We start from the raw sequence: 26,567 nt of genomic DNA on the forward strand, positions 1-26,567 counted from the left end.
ATATTAAAATGGATTTGAGGGAGGTGAGATATGATGATAGAGACTGGATTAATCTTGCTCAGGATAGGGACCAATGGCAGGCTTATGTGAGGGCGGCAATGAACCTCTGGATTCCTTAAAAGCCAGTAAGTAAGTAAGTATATAAGCTATTTATTTTTTACTATACAAACTATTACATACTCAAGTTCAGTTTACAAACTTGGAAAAAATTAGCTTTGTCAGTAATAGAAAAGTTATAATTACAACACTTTTAGAATATATCAGTCCCCTAACTGCCCATTATGCAATTCAAATCAAGAAATGGATTCAGACCACCTCAAAATCTGTACTTCAGTGGCTGACCATGACAATATCTTTGAAAAATATTGGAGTGCAAGAGGTCAAATGACTTTATTGTCAAACGCCTGGGATTACAAAACAACAACAACACTTTTAATGAAAATTAAGATATATGCTTATTTAATGCTGTTTTCTATGGAAAGGATGATACAGTTTTTTTTCCACTAGATGTGCAATATCTGCTTCAATGTTTGAAACATGCATGTGTAAATCTGGTTCAACATCCAACCGATTTTGATATTTATTTTCGTATACACATGGCTAAAAAAGTATTTTCGCACAGATATGTAGTGTAGAAGGTAAATAATAGCCTTACAGATTTTTCTGTAATTTGTGGGGGTATATTCCTGACACTCAAACAAAAGTCAGAAAGATTATTCTGCTTGAAAGCAAGTTTCATGGAACCATCAAATGGTAACTGTGCAAGTTTATTCTGTTCTGAAGTAGTCAAGGTTTCAATTTCTTGAATTTTTTATCCAGTTAACTGTGATAAATGATTAATTGGGACTGCATGTTATTTTATTACATTTCTTATATGTTGTTTTCTAATGCCAGGCGTTTGACAATAAAGTCATTTGACCTCTTGCACATTTTTTATATGTGTTACGACAAGAACACAGGAGAGAAAAAAAGACAATCTTTCTTACATATTCCTAATACGTAATTCAGAAACAAATGTGCTCGTAGTAACTTAACTAGAAGTGACATTAGATGCGAAAACAAATACTTGACTCAAGACTTGATACACATCAACGAAAGAAAAAGGTAATATTACAGACACACTAAATAAATAACGCAGATAAAATTACCTGAAAATGCTGTGGGTCAAGATATAATTCCAGACGAGTAGGATCCACACCATCTGGCAGAGGTCTCTGAAGCAGCTGTGCTGCAGGATATGTAGAGCGAGTCAGTCTAGCCAGTTCTTCTTCAACTTTCAGAACTTCCCCAGGTTTCCTTCCATCCTGTAAATAAATAACAGTATTGATTACTAATGCCGAATTTTTCTGTCTCTATGTACTTGTCTGACACTGTGCAGAATCCATTACCATTGATTAGTGCTTATGACACGCACAGCAAAATTAGTATATTAATGAGAAATTGTCCATAAATTTTGTCTGTTGTTCTCTCAGTAATGAAATCATCACACAGTAGCCCTGACTTCATTTCCACTATGAAGGAGCTTTCATTCACTTTTAAAGATTCATTGACATTAATGTACTCTATTGGACTCTTAGACAACAAATGGACTTATCCTCCAATGTCGACCATTAGAAGAAAAGAAGAAAAAGAGCAACAAACTGAAAATACTTCCCCTATTAAAAAAATTGAAACTTAAAACAAAATGGTTTCAACATGTTCATAGGACACAAAAGAGAGAACAAGAAATTTTAAAGAAAAGGAAGAAGAAAACACTGAAGCGCTATGAAACGACTTTTGGAAAAGTATGGCCGAAACAAGTCAACAAGTGGCCTAATTCCATGAAAGGTACACAAATAATAATAAAATACGCATCGTTTCAATGCCGGCCATGAAAGCCTACATTCTAATAATAATAACATTAATAATAATAATAATAATAATAATAATAATAATAATATAACAACAATAATTATAATACAGTAATATATTTTCCCCATTCTTACGAAATAATACTTCATATATCAATATCAGAGCCTTATTGTTAGGTAATGGTGCGTCATCATGCAGTCATATTCTCACATGTGGCAGATGGTAAAAGAACATAATGAAGTTTTATCAGCAATTCAGTGTCGAAAGAGTGGACTTTAGAATGGTATCTATGGTTGAAATCAGTATTATTTTCTGGCAGAATGCGTCGTTCCAGCACCTTCTTGTTGTTTCTTTTATCATGGAACTGAGAAATGTGTTCATGTCTAATTTTTTCTTAAACTCTACTTAGGCCTTGGATATCTTAAAGTTGAATGAAAATGAGTTTAAAAATGACAAAATTCCCGTGCACTGGACAGTAACCTAATCATCTTTCCGTCTTATAATATACAGTATTCTTTACTGAATTCTAGGCATTTGCTGATTTTTATAGCCTGAAAGCACTGGCACTCAATCATGAATGCTCTTTGTTCTTTTCAACTGTAAAACAGAATAACTCGTCTGTTGGCTGTAACAGTCCTGTCATTTTTGATTTTACGATTCAACTATAGGTTTGTACCATTAAGCAATTCAAAACGTGTTACGAACTATAGCCCTGACGCTGTTATTTCCGGCGTGACTCCGCGTCTTTGCTTACGTCTTAGAAAGTGAAGGCTCTATAAAGTCTAGGTAGGTAGTATCGTTCGCCATTTTTGTTCTTACGTTGCCGAGCTACCATACGAGGAATATATTTGCCACACCGTTAAACATTATCATGTCGTAGCTCCTATGATAATAAATCAAATGCAATGTAATTCAGCAAATAATTGAGCGGCAAATAACGTCTTCGTGTGCTTTCTGCGAACGCCAACGAAAGAGCTAAAATGGCGGGCGATTATATTAAGTCTTTATCGAGCCTTAAGAAATGAATCAGCAAATCACAAGATGCACACGTTTAAATGTAGCCGACCTGCAACGCGATTGGCTGCCGGAAATTAGAGCAACGGGACTTTAATAGCTACTGAACATCTTTAGGCGCATGTCCCAGTCTGTTCTTTCAAGGCCTTCCGAATTTTTCACATATTAAAATTACATTCATCTTCCGAACTTAATTCCTCGTAAGATGTATCATCTTCCAAATCACTCAAGATCGACTATTTTTTAATTTTAATCTGTCCTGTCTCTAAGCATTTTAACCTGAACCTCAGACTAAACCATCTGTGCATGCGTCAGCAGTTCAGAATTCCCAGTTCCTACCCTTAATCAAGAACCCATTTCACTCATTCCGAACGAGTTCTAAAGCATGTTGCAACAGCAAATTGTGAGTTCAGAATCGATTCTGAATCAGTCCAAGTCTTGTTGGAACATACTGCCATGGATAAATATACAATAGGATGCGAAATTGCGGCCAGCACCATCTGGCAGCAGGGGCTTAAATAAGATGATCAGCGCCCAACGTCGTAGGTGGTGAACATTAGAACTACGTGTTGGGTACATTACCCAGAGTTCTCTATTTATCCATTCGAGATATTGCTCAAGGAGACAAGATGGCAGACAAACTTTCTAATAAGGGAACATGAAGTGATACTACGTGTGTGTATAAGCAGTGTATGTTAAACAGTGATGTTTATGGACGTTGTAAAAACAGTGTTGTTGAATGTATTGTAAAGTAATAGTAATATAATAAATTGAACTATCTAAGTAGTTCTTGCAGACTTTTACATTGCGCTGTACACTAAATACCCAAAGAATACAATCCCAATTATCTAACCTTTTGCTTTATTTTCTGTCTCCAGTAAGAATTTTCAGTAGAAGCTGTGTGGAATAAAAATGTAAATGTTTTATTTTAAATTGGGTTAGTTTTGAATATCGATGAGGGTGGGAGGGAATACTTTCTGCACAGTTTAACATTTTCGTCACCAGGTGTGCTGCTAAATGCATGGAGTAATTAGTTACTCTTTTTGCTACTTGGTGTGCTGCTAGATGTAATAACGCCCCTCAGCCCAACAGGTGGCAGCAAGATCAATTTCTACAACAGTGCCTCTAGTATGTGTTATAGGAAACTCAGTAAGTTTCGCATCGTATTATATATTCATCCATGATACTACACTGAGTTACTGCACATGAGCAGGCTATTTAGAATACATCCTGAACTGTGCTGAAACAAACTTTACTTCTTCTGCACACTTTTGTCAAGAACTTTATTCAAACCACAATAATTCTCCCAAAGGAGAAGTAATCACATTATTACCCAGTGGTCTACTAACCCTTATATTGAGTTCTGCGATGTCATCTCTGTCTGTCCAGATAGGAAACAGGTTGGTAAACTGAAGGGGTTCAAGTCCTGCCCAAACCAGATAGGCAACAGGGTTGGCACCCCTGTCCCCATGTTGTGAGCGCCAGTAATCCAGGGCAGTCTGCATGGCAGCACGCCGCTCTGCTTGCCACCGAACTGCACCCGAACCCCGGGCATCACAGCCTTCCGTTTCTTCTCCTTGATGATCTGGCCACCAGCCCTGCCACAGCCACAGCTCATTTCCTGCACTGTTGTCCAACAGGAACAGAGCTGCAACACACAACCCACATTAATATTACAAAAAATATTAGACTCAAGCTTTTGTGCTTCCTTGTTTAATTATGATTGATAATACTACTATATTCAGGGACCATAGCAGGTTAATAATCATAATTTTTTATCATAGTGGTGAATAAGAAATTACTTTTATCGAAATTGATGTTAAAACGAATATAAAATATGTACAAAGGTGCATACACATGCAGCGAACGAACAAACGAATGCATTTGCTGACTGAAATTGGAACATGTGGACGACGCAACAAAGGCAAACTGATAGTTTGGTTTGCCTTCAGTAGTGATCCGTCACTTGTCGGTACTCAAAGGAAGTTGATATCCATTGTGGACGGGATTTGCCACTTGTTTGCAGTTTGTAGCAGAATACAGAGGTTAGTTTAATTTTGCAACAGGATGTCGAAACTGGAGTGGACTGAAGAAGCTGTTATCAAACTTACTGATATATATAGGGTCAGGAAATTTTATGGCCCTATTTCGTACAGTATATTTCGAAGTCTTTTTTCTGAAATGCGACGGAAGTTGTGAAAATGTCCCAATTCAATTTGACGTAAATCATGAAGCGAGTCAATGCCTCTATACCGATTGCGACTTTTGTAGAGTGATGTCTGTCACCATCGCATTTTACTTTTTAACTTCCTTTTTTGTTAAACTGCCTATAATAACAATGGCTACACTTGCTGTAATTATGTCTTCGTCGCCATTATTGCGGATAAACAGCGAATGCAAATGTTCTCTGACCATTTGTTGATGATATGTATGTTGCTCTGAACAGCGAATGAACAACGAAGTTTTGCTTTCATTCGTTCGCTACGTGTGTATGCACCTCAACACAAATTACCGGTACATAATTTTAGTCACATGCAGGTCAAAATATATATTTAACTGCATTTTCAGAGTTCCTGGAGAAATATTGGTCCTCATATATGTAAGGATTTTCTGCCTTCACACAACAATCTTCAAATTGACTGTGGTCTTTCTCATACATCAAGCACACTGACACTTTACCTTTTTTACTTTCTTTTACAATTCATTACAGACATAGCCTAAAAGAACGACCTGACTGTCAAAATCTACATAAATAAAAAAAATTAATTTCACATAAAACATCGCCCCCCCCCCCCCCAAAAAAAAACCCTGCAGAATGTTTAATTTCGTGGAAAGATCTTATTCACGAAATGTCGGTAATTTTTCGAACATAAAATGTATTCATTGTAACATACAATATTTCAACATTTTTTTTTTAATTGATGCAAACATCCATTCACGATATTCCAGGAACCCTACCTGCATCTGTAATGATCAAGAATAAAATTTCTTTTAAGCTGAATCTTATCTTCACAGATTTCATGTAACAGACAGTTTACTCTCAAACGTACAGAGAATGTCATGCTTTTATACTTAATAATGTTTACATGTACCAAGAAATATGATTTGTTTGTAGGAGTTTATCACGCGTGGATATCTAGTGTTGCTGCTTCATATTCGATGAGAGTGAGGGTAGAAATAGTTACAGGGCAATGTTTTTTTTTTTTTTTTTTTACTTAGTTATTTCAAAATGCTGTATCAATTACTGGATTATTTATCGCTGATGGAATTGGTGACAGTGAGATGATGTTTGACGAGATGAGGCAGAGAATTCGACATAGATTACCTGACATTGGCCTTATGGTTAGGGAGAACCTCGGAAAAAACCCAACCAGATAATCAGCCCAAATGGGAATCAAACCCACGCCCGAGCACAATTCCAGATCACCAGGCAAATGTGCTACAGTCTTAAATATGCCGATGGCCAGGGCAAAGCTTTTCAGTAAAGATAATTATGGTTAAAAGGATAAAGATATATTGTCAGACTCCAATGCAGTTATTCTATCAATAGTCTCTAAACACACACCTTCCTCTCAAACAGCAGAAATAACTAAAATGCTCTCTCAATTAATAACACTCAATAAAAGAATTGTATTCCAATGGATACCATCGCATTGTGAAATCCTGGGAAACGAGAATGTGGATGCTTTAGCAAAGAAGGGCAGCACTGCTACTTACAGACCTGTTACTAAGTCTACGTATTACTCTGTGAAAAGATTTATTAATCTACATACTTAGACTTCAACAAAAAAAATTTGATAACTCAATCTCAAGGGAAGAAATGGAACTCTCTGCATCATAATCCACAGTTAATTCCCAATGTACCACGAAAATCGACTGTAGCTGCATTTAGATTGGCAACAAGCCATGATTGTTTGGCCAAACACCTGCATAGAATTGGAATATATCAGTCCCCTAACTGCCCATTGTGCAATTCAAATCAAGAAATGGATTCGAAACACCCCAAAATCTGTGCTTCAGTGGCTGACCATAACAATATCTTTGAAAAGTATTGGAGTGCAAGAGGCCAAATGACTTTATTGTCAAACGCCTGGCATTAGAAAACAACAACAACTTGTTTGTTAAAAAATATGTAGAAATAAAGCCAAATAAAGCTCACCTGGCTGACTGGCAGAGTACAAATCTGACTGCAAGAAAGGGAATGAGGTAACTGTTTCTGAACTGCGATAAGGTCCCAGCACTTCAGTAGAGCAGAATGTACCAGACAAACTGCTAAGATGAAAGAGACGTGATGTTTTGTTGAATGGTTTAGGGTTATCCAGTAAAGAAACGTACAACTGTCTGTTAGCTCCTCCCAGACCTGAAAAAAACATGCATTCTAGTCATTATCATGGTAGGAAAGCAAAGGGCACAATTTTCTTTGTTATATTTCATTCTGTAACAGTTTCATTAATTTAAAGAATAATTTTATTACCACTAGCAGCATCATCAAGATCTTTATTTGAAAATAAAAGTTCCTCAATTGACACTTGGAAAAGTGTAACAAAAAATTATTTTTTTTTTTTGGCAGCTGAAGTGTTAATATTCTATATAATATATACAATAAATAATGTTAAAAATGTTCAATCTTATGACTTATCAATTTAATATTAACATTTGTTATAGCTGGCGCCAGCGTTTTTGGCGTGTGTCGTAGATATATAGTGCTCAGTTTGTGAGCATGTTGTTATTGCAGCTGAGAATGGTACCACTTCCTATACACGTCATATCAGTCATTTGCCAAACACAGTTGTCAGACTGACTACGGCAAATGTAAAACACTCGCACTTAACATTCCCATTACTTATTTCACACGCCAAAAACGGTGACACAGACTGTAATACATAAGTCATAAGATTGAACATTTTTAATATTATTTATTGTACGTAGAACCCCTATTATCCATCACTCTATTAACCGATTGATGGATTATCCAACTGTTTCTAGCTTTTTTCTCTCTCTTTCTTTTTTTTCCCCCTACAGAAACATATGAAGTACTACTTTAGGTTATATTAGTACGTATTTTTTCTAGTGTGTGTTGTTGCATGCCTTTTCACTTACACAGTATGGTCTACTCAATTTCTGTATAAAATGTACTCCAAAATATCAAAAGAAAACGTGTTATGCTAAGTATCGAAAAAAGTGCAAATAATTGAGTAGTTTGGGGAAAGAGAAACTGTAACTCATCTCGCACCAGAATACGAGCCTGGTGTTACAACCACAGTCTACTATATACAGTCGCGAAGCTTGAGGTGATTTTTTGCAAATCTCGTGATAAAGCGCTCCAAGTGGTTAGCAACTAGAAACAATAGACTGTCCACGGTCGACTTTGGACTGTGTCGTATTTCCATCGAGTGCTAGCTCGTTGTGTATTTCACATTGATGCTTGTGAAATGTTCGTTATTGGTTGTAATGAAAATGTTAATGGCTAACATACAATAATTGTAATAATAATATTTTACTAGAGACGTAGAAAAATTAAGTTTGTTTTAATGAAATTTATTGATCAAGTTTTATTTTCAATTCTGGTGGGATTATTATTGCTTAGGCCTACTTTTTTTTTTCAAAGGATATGTTTTTAATTATAGCTGTTAATTTTGTTGTTATTTTTATTTGTTACTTTACTAGAGACATAGAAAAAGTCTGTTACAATAAAATTTATTGATCACGTTTTATTTCCAATTCTGGTGTGATTATTATTGCTTAACCTCATCCCACTTTGTTAACTACGTAAGCCTACACTACAAGTACCGGTACACGTAAGTTACTCCATTAATTCATATTTCCATTATTATTGTTGTAAAGGGAAATGAAAATTAATATTTATTGGTTTCATAGTTAATTATCGCTATAATCTTCAATGAGTGAAGCGATTATAGTAAATTTCAGTTCGTTTTGCACAAACAAAAATAATATTAACCTATTTCTTGCAGGTATCTTCGAGTTTATGGTGGAATTTAATATACTTCATTAAAATAATAAATTAACTTTATGCATTTAATATTTCAATAATGGAAGGAAGGTGTTAATTATTCCAAAAGAACACAACGAAAGTGTAACATATTTTATTGTCTACTAGGAGAGAGATCTGCGATGATGAGGCGATAGTAGCGATCCTAGTGGTGGGCAACTACCCATGTTTGCATTTTTACTATATATTGAGCTTCGCGACTGTACATAGTAGACTATGTTACAACTATGCGCGATTTAATAAAAAATCAAGGATGAAGTGTATAAAGTATATAAATCTACATCATGAGACCTCTACTATTCTTATCCTTCCACTGACAGCCATTACAAGGACTTCCCTTGCCCCTCATACAGTTCACCCCCTTCATTACCATGGTTAATAGAGGTTCTACTCTATTTAACAAATGACTTATCTGAAAATCAAAACATGAATTGTTAATATTCTAACCATAAGGCACTCATAATAGTGTAAACATGTTATTTCGGAGAACAACAACAACAACAACAACAACAATAATAATAATAATAATGATGATATAATTTATTACTTACCACTACTATAAACATATGCTTTTTAAAAACTTTTCTGTGAGGCCTACGAAATAGAAAGCCAGCTTGGCAGCTTGTGAATAGAAGCTAATGCCTACACCCATTTCTCCTTTAGAAATAGTAAATAGAATATTATTACAACAAATTCTTGGAATGAATAGCAAGTAATGTGGCATCTCCTCTAGATCAGTGGTCGTCAACACTCACTGAAATGGGTAGAATGCAAGGAGTGTAACAAAATATGCTCCGTCATGCAGAAGGGATAGGGAGACAGCATACCCAGCAACAGCCACGGGTGCATGCTGGTGCTGTAAGGGACCTGTGTGTAAGAGACGCTAGCCCGAGAGTGGAATATGCTGATGACCGGTGCTCTAGATTGATGGAAGAAGTCAAATGACGCTCCTAAATATTTTTTGTATACTGCCAAATTGTGAACAGTCTTGTTTTTAGTTGCTTCACATATGTACCAATTCAGCTATTTCAGGCTCATAACTTTACAGTATGTCGACATCTGCTCACCTATTTGAAATAATAAGTTATTATGTAATATAAGACCTAAAAATTAAACATAAATACTGGATAAATAGAGCAACTGGAAAGATTGATGTACACTTGTTTATTGTAGAGTTAAAAAATTAAAAAGTAATATGTAAATAAGCTTTAAGCACTTTTTTGTTTTAAATAAACACGCTTGGTTGAAACTTGCACTAAAACTAGACGTAAGTGCAAGTTAAAGCCAACATAAATTGAAATGGAAAATGAGGTATTAAATGTATATTTATTGCGTATAATTGCTATTCGTGTACCTATAGGTTAATTGTAATTTATTAAGTTTATGTACTTTTTGTGAACCACTATTAATAAATATCCATATCCATATCTATAGTTGCTTCACATTCTCTTTCGTTTATTTTTTCATTATTTTATAATCAAACCTCTGACGAACTAAGTGGTTTACACTTCTCAGCACAAGCGACATCTATAAGCCATGCTTGAAGAGGTAGGGTGAATAACAGTAAGTTAAGGAGCCTGCGATTGGAGAATGCGGAGTCTGCAGTGAAAAATTTGCCATTGGTCAGAAAACTACGAAAGATTGAATATGGAAAATAATTATAATCTTCAAGAAAACTTACCTCGGAAAAATTTACTGGTTTCTGAACCCTCATTGATTTCTTGAATGGAAATATCAACTCCTGGAGCAAATTCAACTTCTGCAGGTTTGTTAGACTTCAGATGTTGTGCTGCTGCCAAAGCAATCTGCAACATCAGCATAAATGCCAATAACTTCACGTCATCTTAATTAAACTAATTTACAATACCAGTACTGATATTGTTGGACCATCGGATCTGTGCCCCCGTAAGATATGCGAACTGAACCCTAATTCCTTCTCAGCCTCAGTAATTCATTTCTCTCCCTTTCTCTCCCCCACTACTCACAATTTTGAGCCTTCTTGCGGGACAGTTTATTTGCACTTGCAGTCCAGTGTTGTCAACTCAACATGAATACTGCAGCATAGAGTCACAGTTTACTGTGACGGAGTGGTGAAAAAAATATTATTAAGCAAGTAATAGCATTTTGCGATGAAGAGAAACAAACAGGTCATCTCTTTCCTATAAATAAGGCAACGATAAAAGCAGCTGTGGTCACTGGTGAGGCTTATTTTATTTCAATTGATTACGTATTAAAATTACTTACTTAACTAATACTAATACAACATGTTATGTAATTTATATAGGCAGGTCAGAGCGCCTAATAAAGAAAATCAGGAGAGAGGGAGTCTGTGCAGGAGATGAAAAGTTAGAATCACCAGGAAAGAACAGACCAAGGGAACCTTTAATTCTTGTAGATCATATGAACCGATGTATATTTTAAGAAAAAAGATACAAGAATTTAATACCTTGCAGAAAGAAGTTCCGACATTGAAGAAATTACTGAAGGTTGCGAGAGAAGCAATAATTTCCAAGGTTGGAGAGAAACGTTACGGAAAGTGATTCGAGACATGCGATTTAGGTTTAAAAATTGTAGAAATACAAGATGTATTTTGATTGAAAGAAATTGTATTGTAGCATGGGGGACCAGTTATTTATGACAATGTTTGACGGAAGTTTGGCAACATCCCTATTCGGCAAGGTTCGTGGTCTGCTGTTTGACGTGGTAGGAGGAAAGCTGGTGGAATGGAGTGAGTACAGGCGTTAACTTTACCAAGAACGACGACAACGCTGAAGGGGAACAGATACGATGGTCCGACAATATATAACATTTCAAAGTTTCTGTATGTTGAATGACACATTGCTTATTGGCGACGTCAATGTTTGTTTACTGTACATATACAGTAAAACCCCATTTTAACATTCCTGTTTCTAAGGAATAAAGGCTGGTTCACAATAAATCGGGAAAGGAAACGAGAACGGAAATAATGTTAAAATAAATGTATTCAAGTGCGAGCATTCACAATTAACTATTGTGAATGCTCACATTTAAATACATTTATTTTAACAATATTTCCGTTCTCGATCTCGTTATCGTTTCCGTTTCCGGTTTATTGTGAATCAGCCTTAATCTGTTAAGTCTCAGTCAAATTACCATAAGAATAATGTAATTAATTCCCGCATTTAAGAAAACCCCGCTTTTAAGGAATATTTTTCAAGTGGATTTTGTGATAATATAGCCCCAAATAGAGACTTGACTTTCAATAATCAATAGTGCAGGCATATTCGATAGTGCATCTCAATCGACAGTAATGCGGTACCTTGCAGCTGCATTATTCTTTATCATTCCTTATAATCTTGCTTTGCGTTGCTTTCACAGAGCGGTTGCTTTGCTTGCTTTGTTCTCACGATTGAGTAGATCCTGTTTCCAAGTTTTTTTTCTTAATTTAGGCTGTTTATGCATCGTTATAATGGGGACTACAAGGAAGAAATTAATTATCGGACAGAAAGTGAAAATATTGAGGCTAATCCTCAAATAATACTCACATAAAATATGGCACAAAAGCATGGTTTGCCAATTACTTCATTATGTGAAATAATGAAGAAGAAAGAAGAAATTTTCAATGCCGAGTTTCAATGTGGTTCAGGTTCAACAGAAAAACATTCGTGCCTCGCCATTTGAGTTAGAAAATATTATAATGCAATTTATTATAAATAATAATTGTAGGCCTAATTAAATAATTATGATATTTGATATATCAACACACATGTTAGTTACTAGTAATTTTAGCTTCTCCTTCCCATTTTATGTATAAACCCCCTTTTAAGGAAAAAAAAGTAATCCCTCAGAGATTCGTTAAAAATAGATTCTACTGTAAATGTCATATATAGGCTATAGGTGCGCATATTTCAATGACTTTAAGGCCATTTTCAACAACAGTTTTAGATCACTGTTAAAACACATATATATTCTTAATATTAGGCTATATATTATATTATATTATATTATAATAACTAATCTGAAGATTATTTGCAATGGTCAGTACATAATTTAAATTTAATAGCTCAAAAATATTCAATGGAAATATCCATTAATAAAACAAAAATAATGGCCTTTTGTGGTAAATACCCAATACAAAGCAAAATTTGTTTAAATAACACAATTTTGGAAAGAGTTAATGAGATATAAACTTTCTTTTATTGAAAATTAGGATTTATCAGATAAAATTGTAAAATTCAACAAATCAATGGGCATCATTAATAGAGTTTTAAAACCTTCATTAGTACAAAAATCAACTCATACTCGTCTTTATCAAATAATAGCTCGACCAGTCTTATGTTATGGGAGTGAAGCGTGGACTATAAGGACAAAAGATGAAAGCAGACTAACAGCTTGCAAGATGAGATTCATGTGCCGAACAGCTGGCTACACTAAATGGGATCGAAAGAAAAATGAAGATATCCTTCAAGAACTTAATGTTTCATCAATACCGGACTACATCTCCAGATATCAGTTAAACTGGAAGGAACACGTCTCAAGAATGGTTTCATCCAGGCTCCCTAAGGCAATAATGAAGTATCGTCCAAATGGGAAATGGTCACTTGGTTGACCTATGAAAAGATGGCAAGAAAATCGCTTTTTCAGGCCGTAACAGTTCTTTTGGGACTAGTACTTGACAGGATGATGATGATGATGATGATGATGATGATGATGATAATGATTATAATAACTATAGTGTTCAACAAGCTTTAGGTGTACTTGAAGTTGGCAGAGGGCAGAAAGGTGGGCACTACACACAGGAACTCCCCTTGCTAACACCACTTCTGGGTAGTGATGGTGGAGTTGATGATATAAAAATGATTATGACGACATTAAAATCTACTGTCAATAGAAACAACATCACTGTACCTTGCGGGAATGAGGCTGAGACTTTGCACCATGCCAAACATATATAGCCCCAGTAGCTGTGTTCAACAGGACTGATGACGCCCTACTGCGCAGGTGACGAACAGAACAAGGCACCTCTACTAACGTTCCTTCTTGTAGCAGTTCTCCACGACAGATATACAATCGCCATGCACCTTGAGAAATAAAGATTAATTAATTAGATAAATGTTTACACTTAATCATTCTTTATATACAGGTGCTTACCTGAATACGGAGATGTCTGATCGTTGGATAGGACGTGCTAGAGTAAGGGACAGATGTTTCATGACATGGCCACCAAAGTCACCCGATATGACTGCATGTGACTTTTTTCTATGGGGTTACCTAAAGGACCGTGTGTTTGTACCGCCTTTGCCACGTGATTTAGAGGAACTAAAAACCAGAATTCGAGAAGCTGCTGCCACGGTCACAGAGGATATGTTGAAAAGGGTATGGGAAGAGTTTGATTATCGTTTGGACATCTGCCGAGTTACTCGTGGTTCACACATTGAATCTCTAAGGTGTAAAACGAACTTTGAGTGTTTGACTTTAAACTGACGTGTGTTTGAAAGTGCTATCATTAGTAGTTTTTGTGTAATAAAATATTGAAAGTGTTACCGGACTTTTGATATGCCCTGTGCAATACAGACAGAGATATCTACTTTTGCAAATGACGGATTCGCGAAATACGGGTTTTTAGTTGATAAAATGTTCCAGTTCAAAGTATTTTAAGTTTAAATTCGCGAAATAACGCGATTTTGTGTACACGAGAAATGTTTGTTTTTAACACAAATTTTTCCGAAATTAGTGTTTTTCAAAAGAAATTTTGATTTATTTTTTTACGAAATTTTTATTTAAAGTACCCTAAGATTGATATTTTATGTACAGAATTTTGAATTTAATATTCAAATCCTATTTGAATACAAGATTTTGAATCTAATATTCAAACCAGATTTCGAATGACTTTATTTTTAAGTATAAAACAGAAATAGCCTCAATGCTTTGCGTGCCTATTATTTTATATTATTCACATGAAAGATGGGAAGCAAATTTCTCTACACAACATGTAAATGCCGGTAGAAAACTGTTAAGTATTGTTAAAATGTGCAGTAGTGGCAAAAAAAAAAAAAACCAGTCCAACTGAATAATCAAAGTCCCCGAAATGAGCCACTGCAATGAACACCGATCAAAATACCCCTCATTTCTTGTGAAAAACAACATTTGAATAGACTACAGTGGACTTTATGTTGTCAGCAAACAGTTGGATACATTAAGAAGATTGATTGAAATGTGCCACTGCGGATGCTAAGCCTGCATTCACAAGATAGCGAGTAATCTATTGAAATTGTAGTTTCGACTGCTGACGTAACCCATTTCGAAAGCCATTACAAAATAAGCTGGTAAAATTCATGTTCTGGGAATAATAAGTTAATTAAGTAGTAAAATATCGCTGCAATCGAAAAGTACTGGGAACAAATTTGAATAAGGAACAAAAAAAAAGTTTCATTCCCAGGCAGGATTCGAACTACGAAAGTCTTAGTTACCAGTCTATCATGCTGTCACTGTGAACACGGCTCTGAAATCAGCTACAAGGACCGGTCCGGTTTTTTTTTTTTGCCACTACTGTACAAAGAACCTTAAAGATTCCTTTGATGATACTGACGTCTAGTCTTTGTAGAAATATACAGTAATGTATTTTGCACAACTCTAGTCAAAAAGTTATTATTATTATTATTATTATTATTATTATTATTATTATTATTATTATTATATAGAGTGTTAGTTGGGAGACCGGAGGGAAAAAGACCTTTGGGGAGGCCGAGACGTAGGTGGGAGGATAATATTAAAATGGATTTGAGGGAGGTGGGATATGATGATAGAGACTGGATTAATCTTGCACAGGATAGGGACCGATGGCGGGCTTATGTGAGGGCGGCAATGAACCTTCGTGTTCCTTAAAAGCCATTTGTAAGTAAGTATTATTATTATTATTATTTTTTGCAACACCGAAATTGAATAAATTTTTATAACGAAATTTAATATTATCATTCACAGTAAAATAGGATTTCCAACTATAGAATTTAATGCAACTCTCTGTAATTAAGAATGGTGCACACTTAGTAATAGTTCCATAGCGAACAAAACCAGCTTTTTTTTGTAGATTATTGATACATGCTAAAAATGCTGGATTGCTAAAAATTAATTAATTAAAATGTATCATGAATGATTTTCGTAACCTCTAGATTGACATTAAACTGAAGTCTATGAATGTTACGTTACGTTAATGCAACTATTTTTTATGAATGCACACAATCCAGACATATACACATCAGTCCTATCTCCAATACAGAGATGATATTTAAAAACTAGATTTTAATACAGAGATGATATTTAAAAACTACATTTTAACATGTTAAATCCACGTATCACACTAACCGTCAGTCTTCTGAGTTTCGTCGTCTTCTTCCCTGCGGCCTGCATGAACCATCATGCGCCCTTTGAACAGAGCCAAGAAGGCAGGAGGCTCCATTCCTTCAACAACGCGCACCTGAGGGCCCCGCTCCCGGTCCAATTCCACAGTCAGAAGAGCAGCTGCACCCTGTTCGTTCAGAGATGCTTCACTGCCCTGCCAGCAGAAGTACGCACACCGATCTCGACCCGTCATGGAGTGACGTGAGGGCTGGCCACTCAACTCGCGCCCTGTCACAAACAATTTCACATGCATTGTTGGAGACTGTTCATTTTCTTTCATAGTTAATATCAGAAGTTTTTCCTCTAATTGCATGAAGTGCTAGTCAACATCCCAGCAGTAAATTATACCTGCTTCAATACAAGAATTATGCACATCACCTGAACTGGAAAACACACATAGCCTATAGACCACGTAACTCCTAAATTAAATCTGCCTGTTATACATCTCTGGTATCGAAATGATAAATTTGAGGAGACTGTGATACTATCTAATTCAAAAGCAGCTATCCATTCTATAGCATCTGATGTAACAGCAAAAAACCTCAGTATTCTAAAATATAAAATTTTAAAACAACTGGTCAAATTAAGTAAACGATTGGTACTTCAGTGGATCCCAGTACACTGAGGTGTGGGACAGTTGATTTCTTGGTCAAGAAAGGTACTGACCAAATTATTCTCCAGTCATCTATACTTATGTCTTACTTATGATTGCCAGGTCTTACGTTTTTCCCGCAAGCTTTACGTTTTTTCCTTATTTTTATAGTTTACGTTTTTCTTTCGCCCATAAGACTATTTCTTCCTATTTCTTTCTTTAATCCATGCACATGAAAGCATATTATTTTGGAAGTCCTGGAATATTGCAATTACAATGACATTACATAAATAACACTGTTCCTTTTTAATAGTTCTGTTAACTTTTTTGTGAATTTTCTGCCAATATGCTGCGTCGTATTATATCACGTCCGAAATCATCAAGTTTCTCGAATTTCGTAACTATTTGTAATGCAGTCTCAGTTTTCTGTTTAGGAGTGTTATACTCGGTTATATTGATAGAAATTATTTCCTTCATTAATGATCTTGAAACACTCGTAGTGAGAACAGTTTTAGCAACTGGTGAATCACATTTAGCTTCTCCTTCACTGAAAAATAGGTATATATATATATATATATATATATATGTACATACCTATTTTTTCAGCTGGATATATTATAAAATATATATATATATATATATTTTATAATATATCCAGCTTGTCTCTCTAATGAATGACCTCTTCCAACAGGAGAAGTACGAACATTAAAATTATTGTCGTCATCACTACGTTGTTCATTCTCTTCAACAGACTACCATGGTTGCCACATATTTCACTAATTTTAATGTACACTAAGAAAACTAAACAGATAATGCAAACTACGTGCACACCAAGTCGGTACAGAACTGGCAACTATGTGGTGTTTACCTCTGCGCAGGACGAAGGAAATAGTAACTTGTGTAGCCTTCTATTTTGAGCCCCCACCCCCTGGTTTTTCTCCAAGCGAACATGAATTTCTGCAGGCATAGTGGCATTCCAAAACCTCCTTCAGCATCCGATAATGGTTTATTCTCCCAACAGCTTTACTGATATGTTAATCACTATATTCAATCCAAAGAACACAAATGTGTCACGCTTATTTACAAGGTACTGCTCACCACTTCTGAAACTGCAGTGTCATTTTTTTTTACAGATAAGTTAGGTTTTTGTAAACATTTATGACGTTGCTTACTGTAGTCACACCAACTCACCTGTAACAGTAATGGTATAAAGCCACCGTACCACGTAACTGTCACCACTATGGAACTGTCCTATAGATGTCTCTGGAAGTTCTGCATGCTCATACTCCAGAATGTGCCAAACAGACACACCCAGTGTAGTTATTTCATAGTGCCGATGTGTCTGTAAATAACATATTCTATGAATATATGCAAAATATTAACGAAAACCCTGATAATTTCAATCAATATACTGTAAATTGTTTCTGAATTGCTCAAATATTTTTAAACAACTCAGTGCACTAAATTCGAGATTCTGTAACTTTTCTCTCATTACATTTGATTTGGGATCGTGCCAATACACAATTCCAACACTCAGTTTGTATTAAGATGTAACCATAATAAATTATTATAATATCTTGTATTTTTAATTATTATATACTAAAAGTAAATTGTTCTAGACACTGAATAGTGAATATCCATTTCTACCTTCTTACTGTTTTGTATTTAATAGAAGTGTAATTATTTAATAATGCTACATTAACCTATATTTACTTATGTACCATATTTCAATTTCACGCGTTTAAACACATATCTCATATATACACAAAACTAAGAAACTCATAGTTCGTTATGTGATAGAAACTCCTTAAAAAATGTGTACGAAACTTAATAATAAAATTCACCAATAAAATATTATAATATGAAGTTCTAAAAAATTGAATTAAAAATGTTTTAGTTTCGAAATTATAATCTAGAAGACCTTTTAGCCACAGCTCGCATAAACTCTGTAATTGATACATTGTCAAGATATCCTAATGACTGAATGTATCTATGCAACAAGTTATTTTAAAATGGCTGACTATCTTCCATTCACTTCATATCCTAGAACTTAAAATGGATCTCGTAAATATACCTCCTCTTGTTCGTCAAAGTAATATGAAGATTATGAATTAAATATACAACATAACCTCAATTATCCATTATAATTAAGGGTCTGGGCTGAACCGTTAATTGAGGAAATCAGATAATCCACGTCATATTTAACTTTCATATAGCAATTGAGGACCATTTTCACAAAACTCAACAAACGCCACTCTAAAAATTTTACAGGAAAAGTTTTTTTTAGTTTATTCTCAGACCTTTAATGCTATAATTCTGAAAAAAATTGGACGTTGTTCCTCTTTCAGAGATGCATTAATTGATATAAAGTGCAACTATTATTGTTGTCTTATTTATTTGGAAAAAATATGACAAAAGTTAAGAATTTCACAAAACTCAACATATCCACTTTTTTTAAATGCACATGCCTTAAAATGTTTAATTATTTTTCATTCGCAGCTGTAAAATCCTCATCAAAATCATAAATACGTATTTTAAAATAGTGCTTAAGTACTGCTGAATTAAAAACAGCTAATTGAACACAATGAAACCTAATTTCAAGCTTTTTTTTTTTTCGTTTTTTTTTTTTTTTGTTCAAAATTTGTTATTGACTTACAAGAACTCTTTATTTGCACGAATTAACTATTTCTGTTTGTGCAATACATTACACAGATCACTGAATATCAAAATCGTGCACAATAATCTCACTGCAATGGTTCATCATAATCCATTCTATTGTCAGAATCTTTGGCACATCCCTTTAAAACTTAACCATAAAATACCTTGCTTCCCCTCTCCGAAATACCATTATGGAAGTAACTCATTAACTTCCTCATACCATTAGCTTTGTTTTTACTGACATGGTTCACCAGTGAAAGGTCAGATGCTTTAGACATTACAGAAGTACGTGTCTTTCTTGGTTTAAACACTTGAACTTCTATTGGCGCAGAAAAATATGTGTTTTGTACATAACCCTTTACATGATTCTTACAAGTTCTTGGTACGTAAGTACTCTCATCTCAGATATTTTAAATGGTAATTTGACTATTACAATATTTTTTGTCATCGATTTTAAATCCTAAGTATGCAAGTCTTTGCCCAAAACTTTTACGTCCCCAAACATTGTCATAATTTCATAATAATCTGATGGCAATAGGATGTGTTCATGTGTTCTCAGCTCTTTCTCTATCAATTGAAACACATGGTCCGGAGGCATATAGCTATGGTCACGGATATGAAAGAACTGTTTAATTTCTTTAAAAACTTCAGAGCTTTCCAGATAACCAACAAGCATAGCAATCATTATGCAATTTTTATTCTGAGACCCACAAGAATCTGAAAACAATATCTAAGAGTTAAATTTCAGGATTTTTCTGTGTGTAAACATTTTTTTTTCTAAATTACCTATGTAATCCTTCAATGTCGTAATAACATACCTGTCACTTTCCATTTTTCTAAACATAGCAGCACATAGGCCTACTGGGAAATCGTCTCCATTTTCACCTCTTACGAAATATGAAATAGACACAAATCTTTCTAACTTTTTGAAGTCCTTCTATGCCGTTTAGGTAGATCAATTTTCATGTCTTAGCAAAAAATTATCCTGTTCAACTTTTGCGCTATTTCTGTATAAATTGTCTCGAAAATTAATTAGATCAGTTAAGCAGAAAGAACCTGCAGCACGTTTTCTTTTTTCCCTGTTCTCAATGATTACAGTCTAGTTTGGATGTATGCCGTTATTTTTAGACGCAACTGTATATATCTTACCCTTAGTTTAACGTACTCTGCTTCTACTCTTCCTGCTTCTTTCAGTAGCTTGAACGGATTTTGAATACTTAGGGTTCTTATCCAATTTTCATCAGTATTCACAGAATACATGCACTCAAAACAGCGGCCAGATTTATACTGAATTAACGCAGGAAACAAAAAAATATTATATCATATTTGAGCTCCAAAATGTGTCACTGTTGTCAAAATGCAAATGTATTACATTGTTGTAAAATATTGTAGCTTGTGAAACAGGATAGAAGTGTGAAATGTTGAGTTAGAGGATATGTTGAGTTTTGTGACAATTTAAGAACTGGAGATGTTGAGTTTTGTGAAAACTCTCTACATTGAGGCACTCTTTTCAACGGAAAATATTGAGTTTTGTGATATTATGAGCAGTGCATCATTTTCCTCTCATTACAATTGACCAGAATCCGTCAAAATCCGCAATTCGAAAAAAATGGCGTTTGTTGAGTTTTGTTAAAACCGTCCTCAATTGCACAAAGCAGTGTTTTGAGCTCCCGCTATAATACAACCATTGTTTTGTACATACTACACAGGATTAAAATGGCTGAACTAGTTCTTCTTCTGCTTTCCTAATAGTGCCACTATGCAGCTTTAGGGGATTGTCTCGATCCACGTCTTATACTTTTCCCTATCCTCAGCTAGACTCCAGAGCTGGTCCATTGTCCCTCCCCCTCTCCCAACTGTCTGCGACTTGCTAAAATGGCTAACCATTCAATTGAACAAGTACTTTTCTCTAGACATTTAATTTATAAAGTATAATTTCCACGTTCACTATGTACCGGTACGCTATTATTATCTGCATCTGGAGTTCTACTACATATAAAGGATGATTCACGAAGATCTCCCCTGGTTTATGGAGGTGATTTAGCACATTGAGACATTACTTTTGTAAATTTTAATTTTTCCATTATTATTAAACACTAACCTCACTGTCGTAATAGTGAGAACCCCGTCCAACATGACTTCCTTCTAACTCCAGATCTGGGTCGTTACTACTAGGCTCCAGCATGAGTTGCACATCACATGGCTTCACATCAATGCTTGCATCCACCTGCAACAAAACGGTGATCATCCAACATTTCATTCAACTTTACTAACAACTATTCCTCAATGTCGAGTGTTTAAGACTGGTAATTAGTTCTTTATTATACTACCAGTACTTTTATGTTACAGAGAATGCTCAGTTACCAGAGCGGATAGGCCTATATGGCAATATGGATAGTGTAATAGTAATAGCATAACAAACCTTAGTACTTCGAAAAAACCTCAACAAAAACACTGTTCACCAAAATTCTAATAGGATCTGCTAAGAAAATAACGTCAGTTAAATATACTCTGTTTTTCATATACAGCTGACTACTTCCATTTCGAGGTGGGGCTAGTATATAGAACTTTTCAGAACTGAGTTGACAAAAACAAATTCAACTAAGAAATGTATGAACGCAAAATACAGAACTACACTACAGATAATTTCATCTAAAATATTATAGGTAGGTCTTTCTAGTTCCCTCGCTTTTTTCATTGTTTTTAAAAATTCGTTGTGATGGGCAACAATGTTACCACATTCTATTGAATATTTCTTATTGTCCTTGTTTCTGCTGTATTGAAATCCAACAGCTTTCAGTACTTTCTGCAGTGAGGAACGCAAAATTTTAATTCATAGAGTTTCGTATTTTGCAAGCTTCCGGCAAAATATTATCTGAACTGGGTATAAATCTTTCTTTATATAAAGCAAGAACTGTCCGTCTTCTAATTAAATGTGTCCAATGTTGTAACAGGGAAGTCATGAATATGTTTTTTTGAAGGGCTTTTAAGCTTTTCTTTTATGTAACTATATACCACAATTTTAGATATGTCCGTCACTTTAACTGTTCTCTCCAAAACATGACTAACGGAAAATAATTGTCTTCCATTCCTTGCATTGTCACATTTGCTCTGGAAATACATGTTATTATGTTGGTTACTGTTCATATGCAGCTGGCTCTTTTCACAGTTCATCTGCTGATTCATCTGTTGCCAACACTCATGATGAAAAAAAAAAAACTAAACCGTGAGTGGAAAACAACTGAAGTCTTATATTAACAGTAGTAAATATGGTAATAAAATAATTAAACCAGAAATGTAAAACAACTAAAGTCCTTTATTTAATTACGGTTTCTTAAAAATTAAGGAATATAGAAAAAAAAAACAGATTTAGTTGGAAAGCAACGAGCATGGCAACACAGTTCCAGCAGCGATACTATATTACTGTCCAAATTTCATGAGAGGATCCCTGTTAGGGGAGTACAATCCTTGCGGGGTAAGAGGAGAGGGTAAGCCAGTAACTCAGCATTCTTGAAGGAGCAGGTGGATAGAGGTGGTGTCAATGGCAGGTTGGGAAAAACAAGGCTCAGTCAATGGCCAGACGGTTCCATGTCAGGGATAGGTTATAAGAGTGGAGGGAAAAACTCGCATTCCTTGGTCGGATCTTCTCGTGAAATGCGGACAGTATCATCTTTGGTTCCAGCATACAAGCCAACACGGAAAGTAGCAAGCAACCTAATCTCGAAATCCAGCATGATAGCTAACAAAGTAGCCACCAGGGGGCAGGATTTCCAACAAGCAAGCACGCAGAGCTGCCATCAGCATTCCCAGCATGCAATCCATCACAGAAACAAGCGCCGTGGAAACCAGGCTTAAAATGCTTCAAATATATCCTTTAAAGGTCGAATATAATAACTCTAATAAACTATATATATCTTGATTACACAACTTTTAATACTGTATCACTTCGGAATATGTATGATAAGAACTTTGTGTTAAATATTATTAACGTACCTTGTTAACATGTTTCGACCTATTTTCGGTCATCTTCGGAACTGGTCGTTGTTGGTCTTGGCGCCTCTTATTTCCTGTTCGAAGTGTAGAGTCAAAGAGTGTATGTGTTTTGAATTTGAGTTGTGTTTTGAGAATGTCGTTGGGGTGTGTTTTCGTGTGTCTGTATATTTCATATTGTTCTAGTGTGTTTAGTTTCTGGCTTTTGGGTTGGATGTGTAGTATTTCCATGTCTGTGTTGATGTATCTGTAGGTGTGGTTGGCATTTGTGATGTGTTCTGCGTATGTGGAGGTGTTTTGTAATTTTGTTATGGCTGTGATGTGTTCTTTGTAACACGTTTGAAATGATCTGCCTGTCTGTCCTATGTAGAAGTTGTTGCAGGTGTTACATTTGAGTTTGTATACGCTGTGTGGTTGTATTTGTTTGTTTGTGTTTTGAGATGTTTTTGTAGAGTGTTGTTTGTTCTATATGCGATGTTGTAGTTTAATTTCTTTAATGAGGTTGCAATTTTATGTGTAACACACCCACACAGGAAACAAGAGGCGCCAAGACCAACAACGACCAGTTCCGAAGATGACCGAAAATAGGTCGAAACATGTTAACAAGGTACGTTAATAATATTTAACACAAGAAAGTTCTTATCATACATATTCCGAAACTATATATGTTCTGATTCAGGAAGAAACGTGAAAAATGCCATTCTTCATCGTTTCAGTCTACAACCTTTTTTCAATTTGAAAGAAAATCGTTTTAAGAATTCTTGTTACTCTCACATTTTTTGAACTGCTCAACAAGGACAATGACTGTTCAGTCACACTGGACTCTTCTACAACAAGCAAAAACTGTAACTAAATAATAAGGTTTGTCTTTGATTAACGCACCTGCTTCTCCTCTTCGTCTCCACTCTTCGTTCTTATAACACGAGAGAAATCAGGCCAATCAAGGAACTTCTCCCTGAAGAGGATGGTCTCCATGTGTTGTGTCACCTTGGCAAGAAGTGCCCACTCAGGACGATACGCCCCCGCACAGTCAACTTTAACATCATCACGACTTCCCAGCATAGAGGCAGCAGTCAGAGGGCAAACATCGCATTCAGAATAGTCGTAACCCTCACTCCAGAGCTCTCTGGCTAGACTCTGTGCCACTCGACGTCTCTCAAGAGGGGCATTCTTGCCATTCCAGACATACAGCTCTGAACCGAAGTCAAACACAAGGATCTGTGGAAAATTTACACATTTACAATTCACGTCATTTCATGTATTTTCGGAAGTTGGACAGGTTAAATAATCGAATTTCAAGATGTCTACTAAATTTCTAACTTTCATTAATATATGTAAATTATACTTGTAATGTCATACATAAAGATATGCTGTCAGAAAATATAACTACATGCAGAGTGAAATAGGATTGTATTCTCTCTCTGATCATATTTCTGATTATTATGAATGATATTATGGAAAGGTCTGTTGGCAATGTTAGAAGAGGTATAAGTTGGGGACTAAATGATACCTTGGAAGATCTGGATTTCGCTGATATCTGTTTGCTCTCCCATAGTTTTGGTGATATGCAGAATAAAGTTAATACTTTATTAGAAGTAATAAAAGGGGTTCATATGAAAATAAACGTAAAGAAAACTAAAGAAATGAGATTAAATAGTAAAAAGACAGATAAAGTTATAATAAATAATAGTAACATTGATACTGTTCAAGAATTTAAATATTTGGGTAGCATAATTGACAAGGATGGTGGAGCCTTTGAGGATGTAAAGAACCGAATAAAAAATGCAAATAGTGCATTTGTCCAGTTGTACCCAATATGGAAATCTTATATTATATCTAGATCTACAAAAATTAAAATCTTTAACAGTAATGTCAAATCAGTCTTATTACATGGCTGTGAGACATGGAAAACAAGTAAAATTATACAAAATAAACTGCAAACATTTGTTAATAGATGTTTACGAAGAATTTTAAAAATTAGATGGCCAGATATAATCACAAACTCAGAACTATGGAAGATAAGAAATCAGAAAGAAATCACAATAGAAATCAAAAGACGAAAGTGGAATTGGATAGGGCACACAATCAGGAAAGAAGATGGAGCAGTAGAAAGAATGGCTTTGGATTGGAACCCCCAGGGTAGTAGAACAAGAGGAAGGCCAAAAAATACATGGAAGAGAACAGTTTTGGAGGAAATTGCTAGGGAGGGGGAAAACATGGAGCAAAGTGAAGAAGTTGGCTACAAATAGGGTCCGATGGAGGCACTTTGTGAATGCCCTATGCTCCTCATGAGGAGATACAGGAGTTTGATTGATTGGTTGATTGATTGATTGATTAATATATGTATTTATTTCAGTTCTTGTTTCCTGTACTTAATTTCGGTATAATATATATTATTCTCATTAATGTCTAATCGATATAAAACTAAACAGTACCGGAATACTTATTTTCATCACAGAACTACACTGATGCCTACATTAAAGTGTGCGAAAACAAGGCAGTAAAATTATATTTGACTCAATACTAATTTCAATCTAAAAAAAGGAGACATGTTACAGTCTTCGTATAAGTTTTCCTTACAGTCTTGTGTTTAAAAGTTGTGTAGCATATATAATAATGTAATGAGAGTTAGGAATTTTAGGTACAAAATTTTGGTAAAAAAAGTGCCTCAATTTATTACTATAATGTATCGATGTACATATGATATTTCCGTGCAGGAATTCTGTGTTAACATATGATGGATGGGAGGAACAGAGAAAAATTCCCTCTGACTCAAACCTGGGTTTTCAGCTCTACGGGCTGACATTTTACCCACTAAGCCAGACCGGATTCAAGTTCCAATGGTGGATTGAATCCTCTCAGTTTAAGTTCCACCTCTCAGTTTCCCTTTAGTGGCCAACCCTCATGTACTGTGTCACAGATGTGTGACAGTGGCACAATGTCCAACACACTATGTACAGAGGTGCTCTCATTAAGAGTGACTAAGTGACTGGAATCCGACGGAATGAGCGCTGTCTTGAATCACTAAGTGATTACTTATGCGTATCATATTACTATGATGTATAAATGTACATA

General features: G+C 35.2%; 1 protein-coding gene across 7 annotated transcripts in view; it reads right to left on the bottom strand.

Moving 5' to 3' along the window:
- LOC138713282 (microtubule-associated protein futsch-like) overlaps nt 1-26,567 on the bottom strand; it is a 1,205,925-nt gene that overhangs the window by 2,635 nt on the left and 1,176,723 nt on the right. For all 7 annotated transcript variants that reach the window (XM_069845262.1, XM_069845261.1, XM_069845263.1 and 4 more), the window contains 9 exons: nt 24,375-24,710; nt 21,604-21,729; nt 18,036-18,186; nt 16,217-16,480; nt 13,763-13,935; nt 10,557-10,680; nt 7,025-7,225; nt 4,215-4,513; nt 1,149-1,304 (listed from right to left, as the gene is read on the bottom strand). In XM_069845262.1, coding sequence (XP_069701363.1) covers nt 1,149-1,304; nt 4,215-4,513; nt 7,025-7,225; nt 10,557-10,680; nt 13,763-13,935; nt 16,217-16,480; nt 18,036-18,186; nt 21,604-21,729; nt 24,375-24,710 — 1,830 coding nt within the window. The remainder of the gene's footprint in view (nt 1-1,148; nt 1,305-4,214; nt 4,514-7,024; nt 7,226-10,556; nt 10,681-13,762; nt 13,936-16,216; nt 16,481-18,035; nt 18,187-21,603; nt 21,730-24,374; nt 24,711-26,567) is intronic.

The sequence above is a fragment of the Periplaneta americana genome, chromosome 14 (genome assembly GCF_040183065.1).
Source record: "Periplaneta americana isolate PAMFEO1 chromosome 14, P.americana_PAMFEO1_priV1, whole genome shotgun sequence".
Taxonomy (NCBI): Eukaryota; Metazoa; Arthropoda; class Insecta; order Blattodea; family Blattidae; genus Periplaneta; species Periplaneta americana.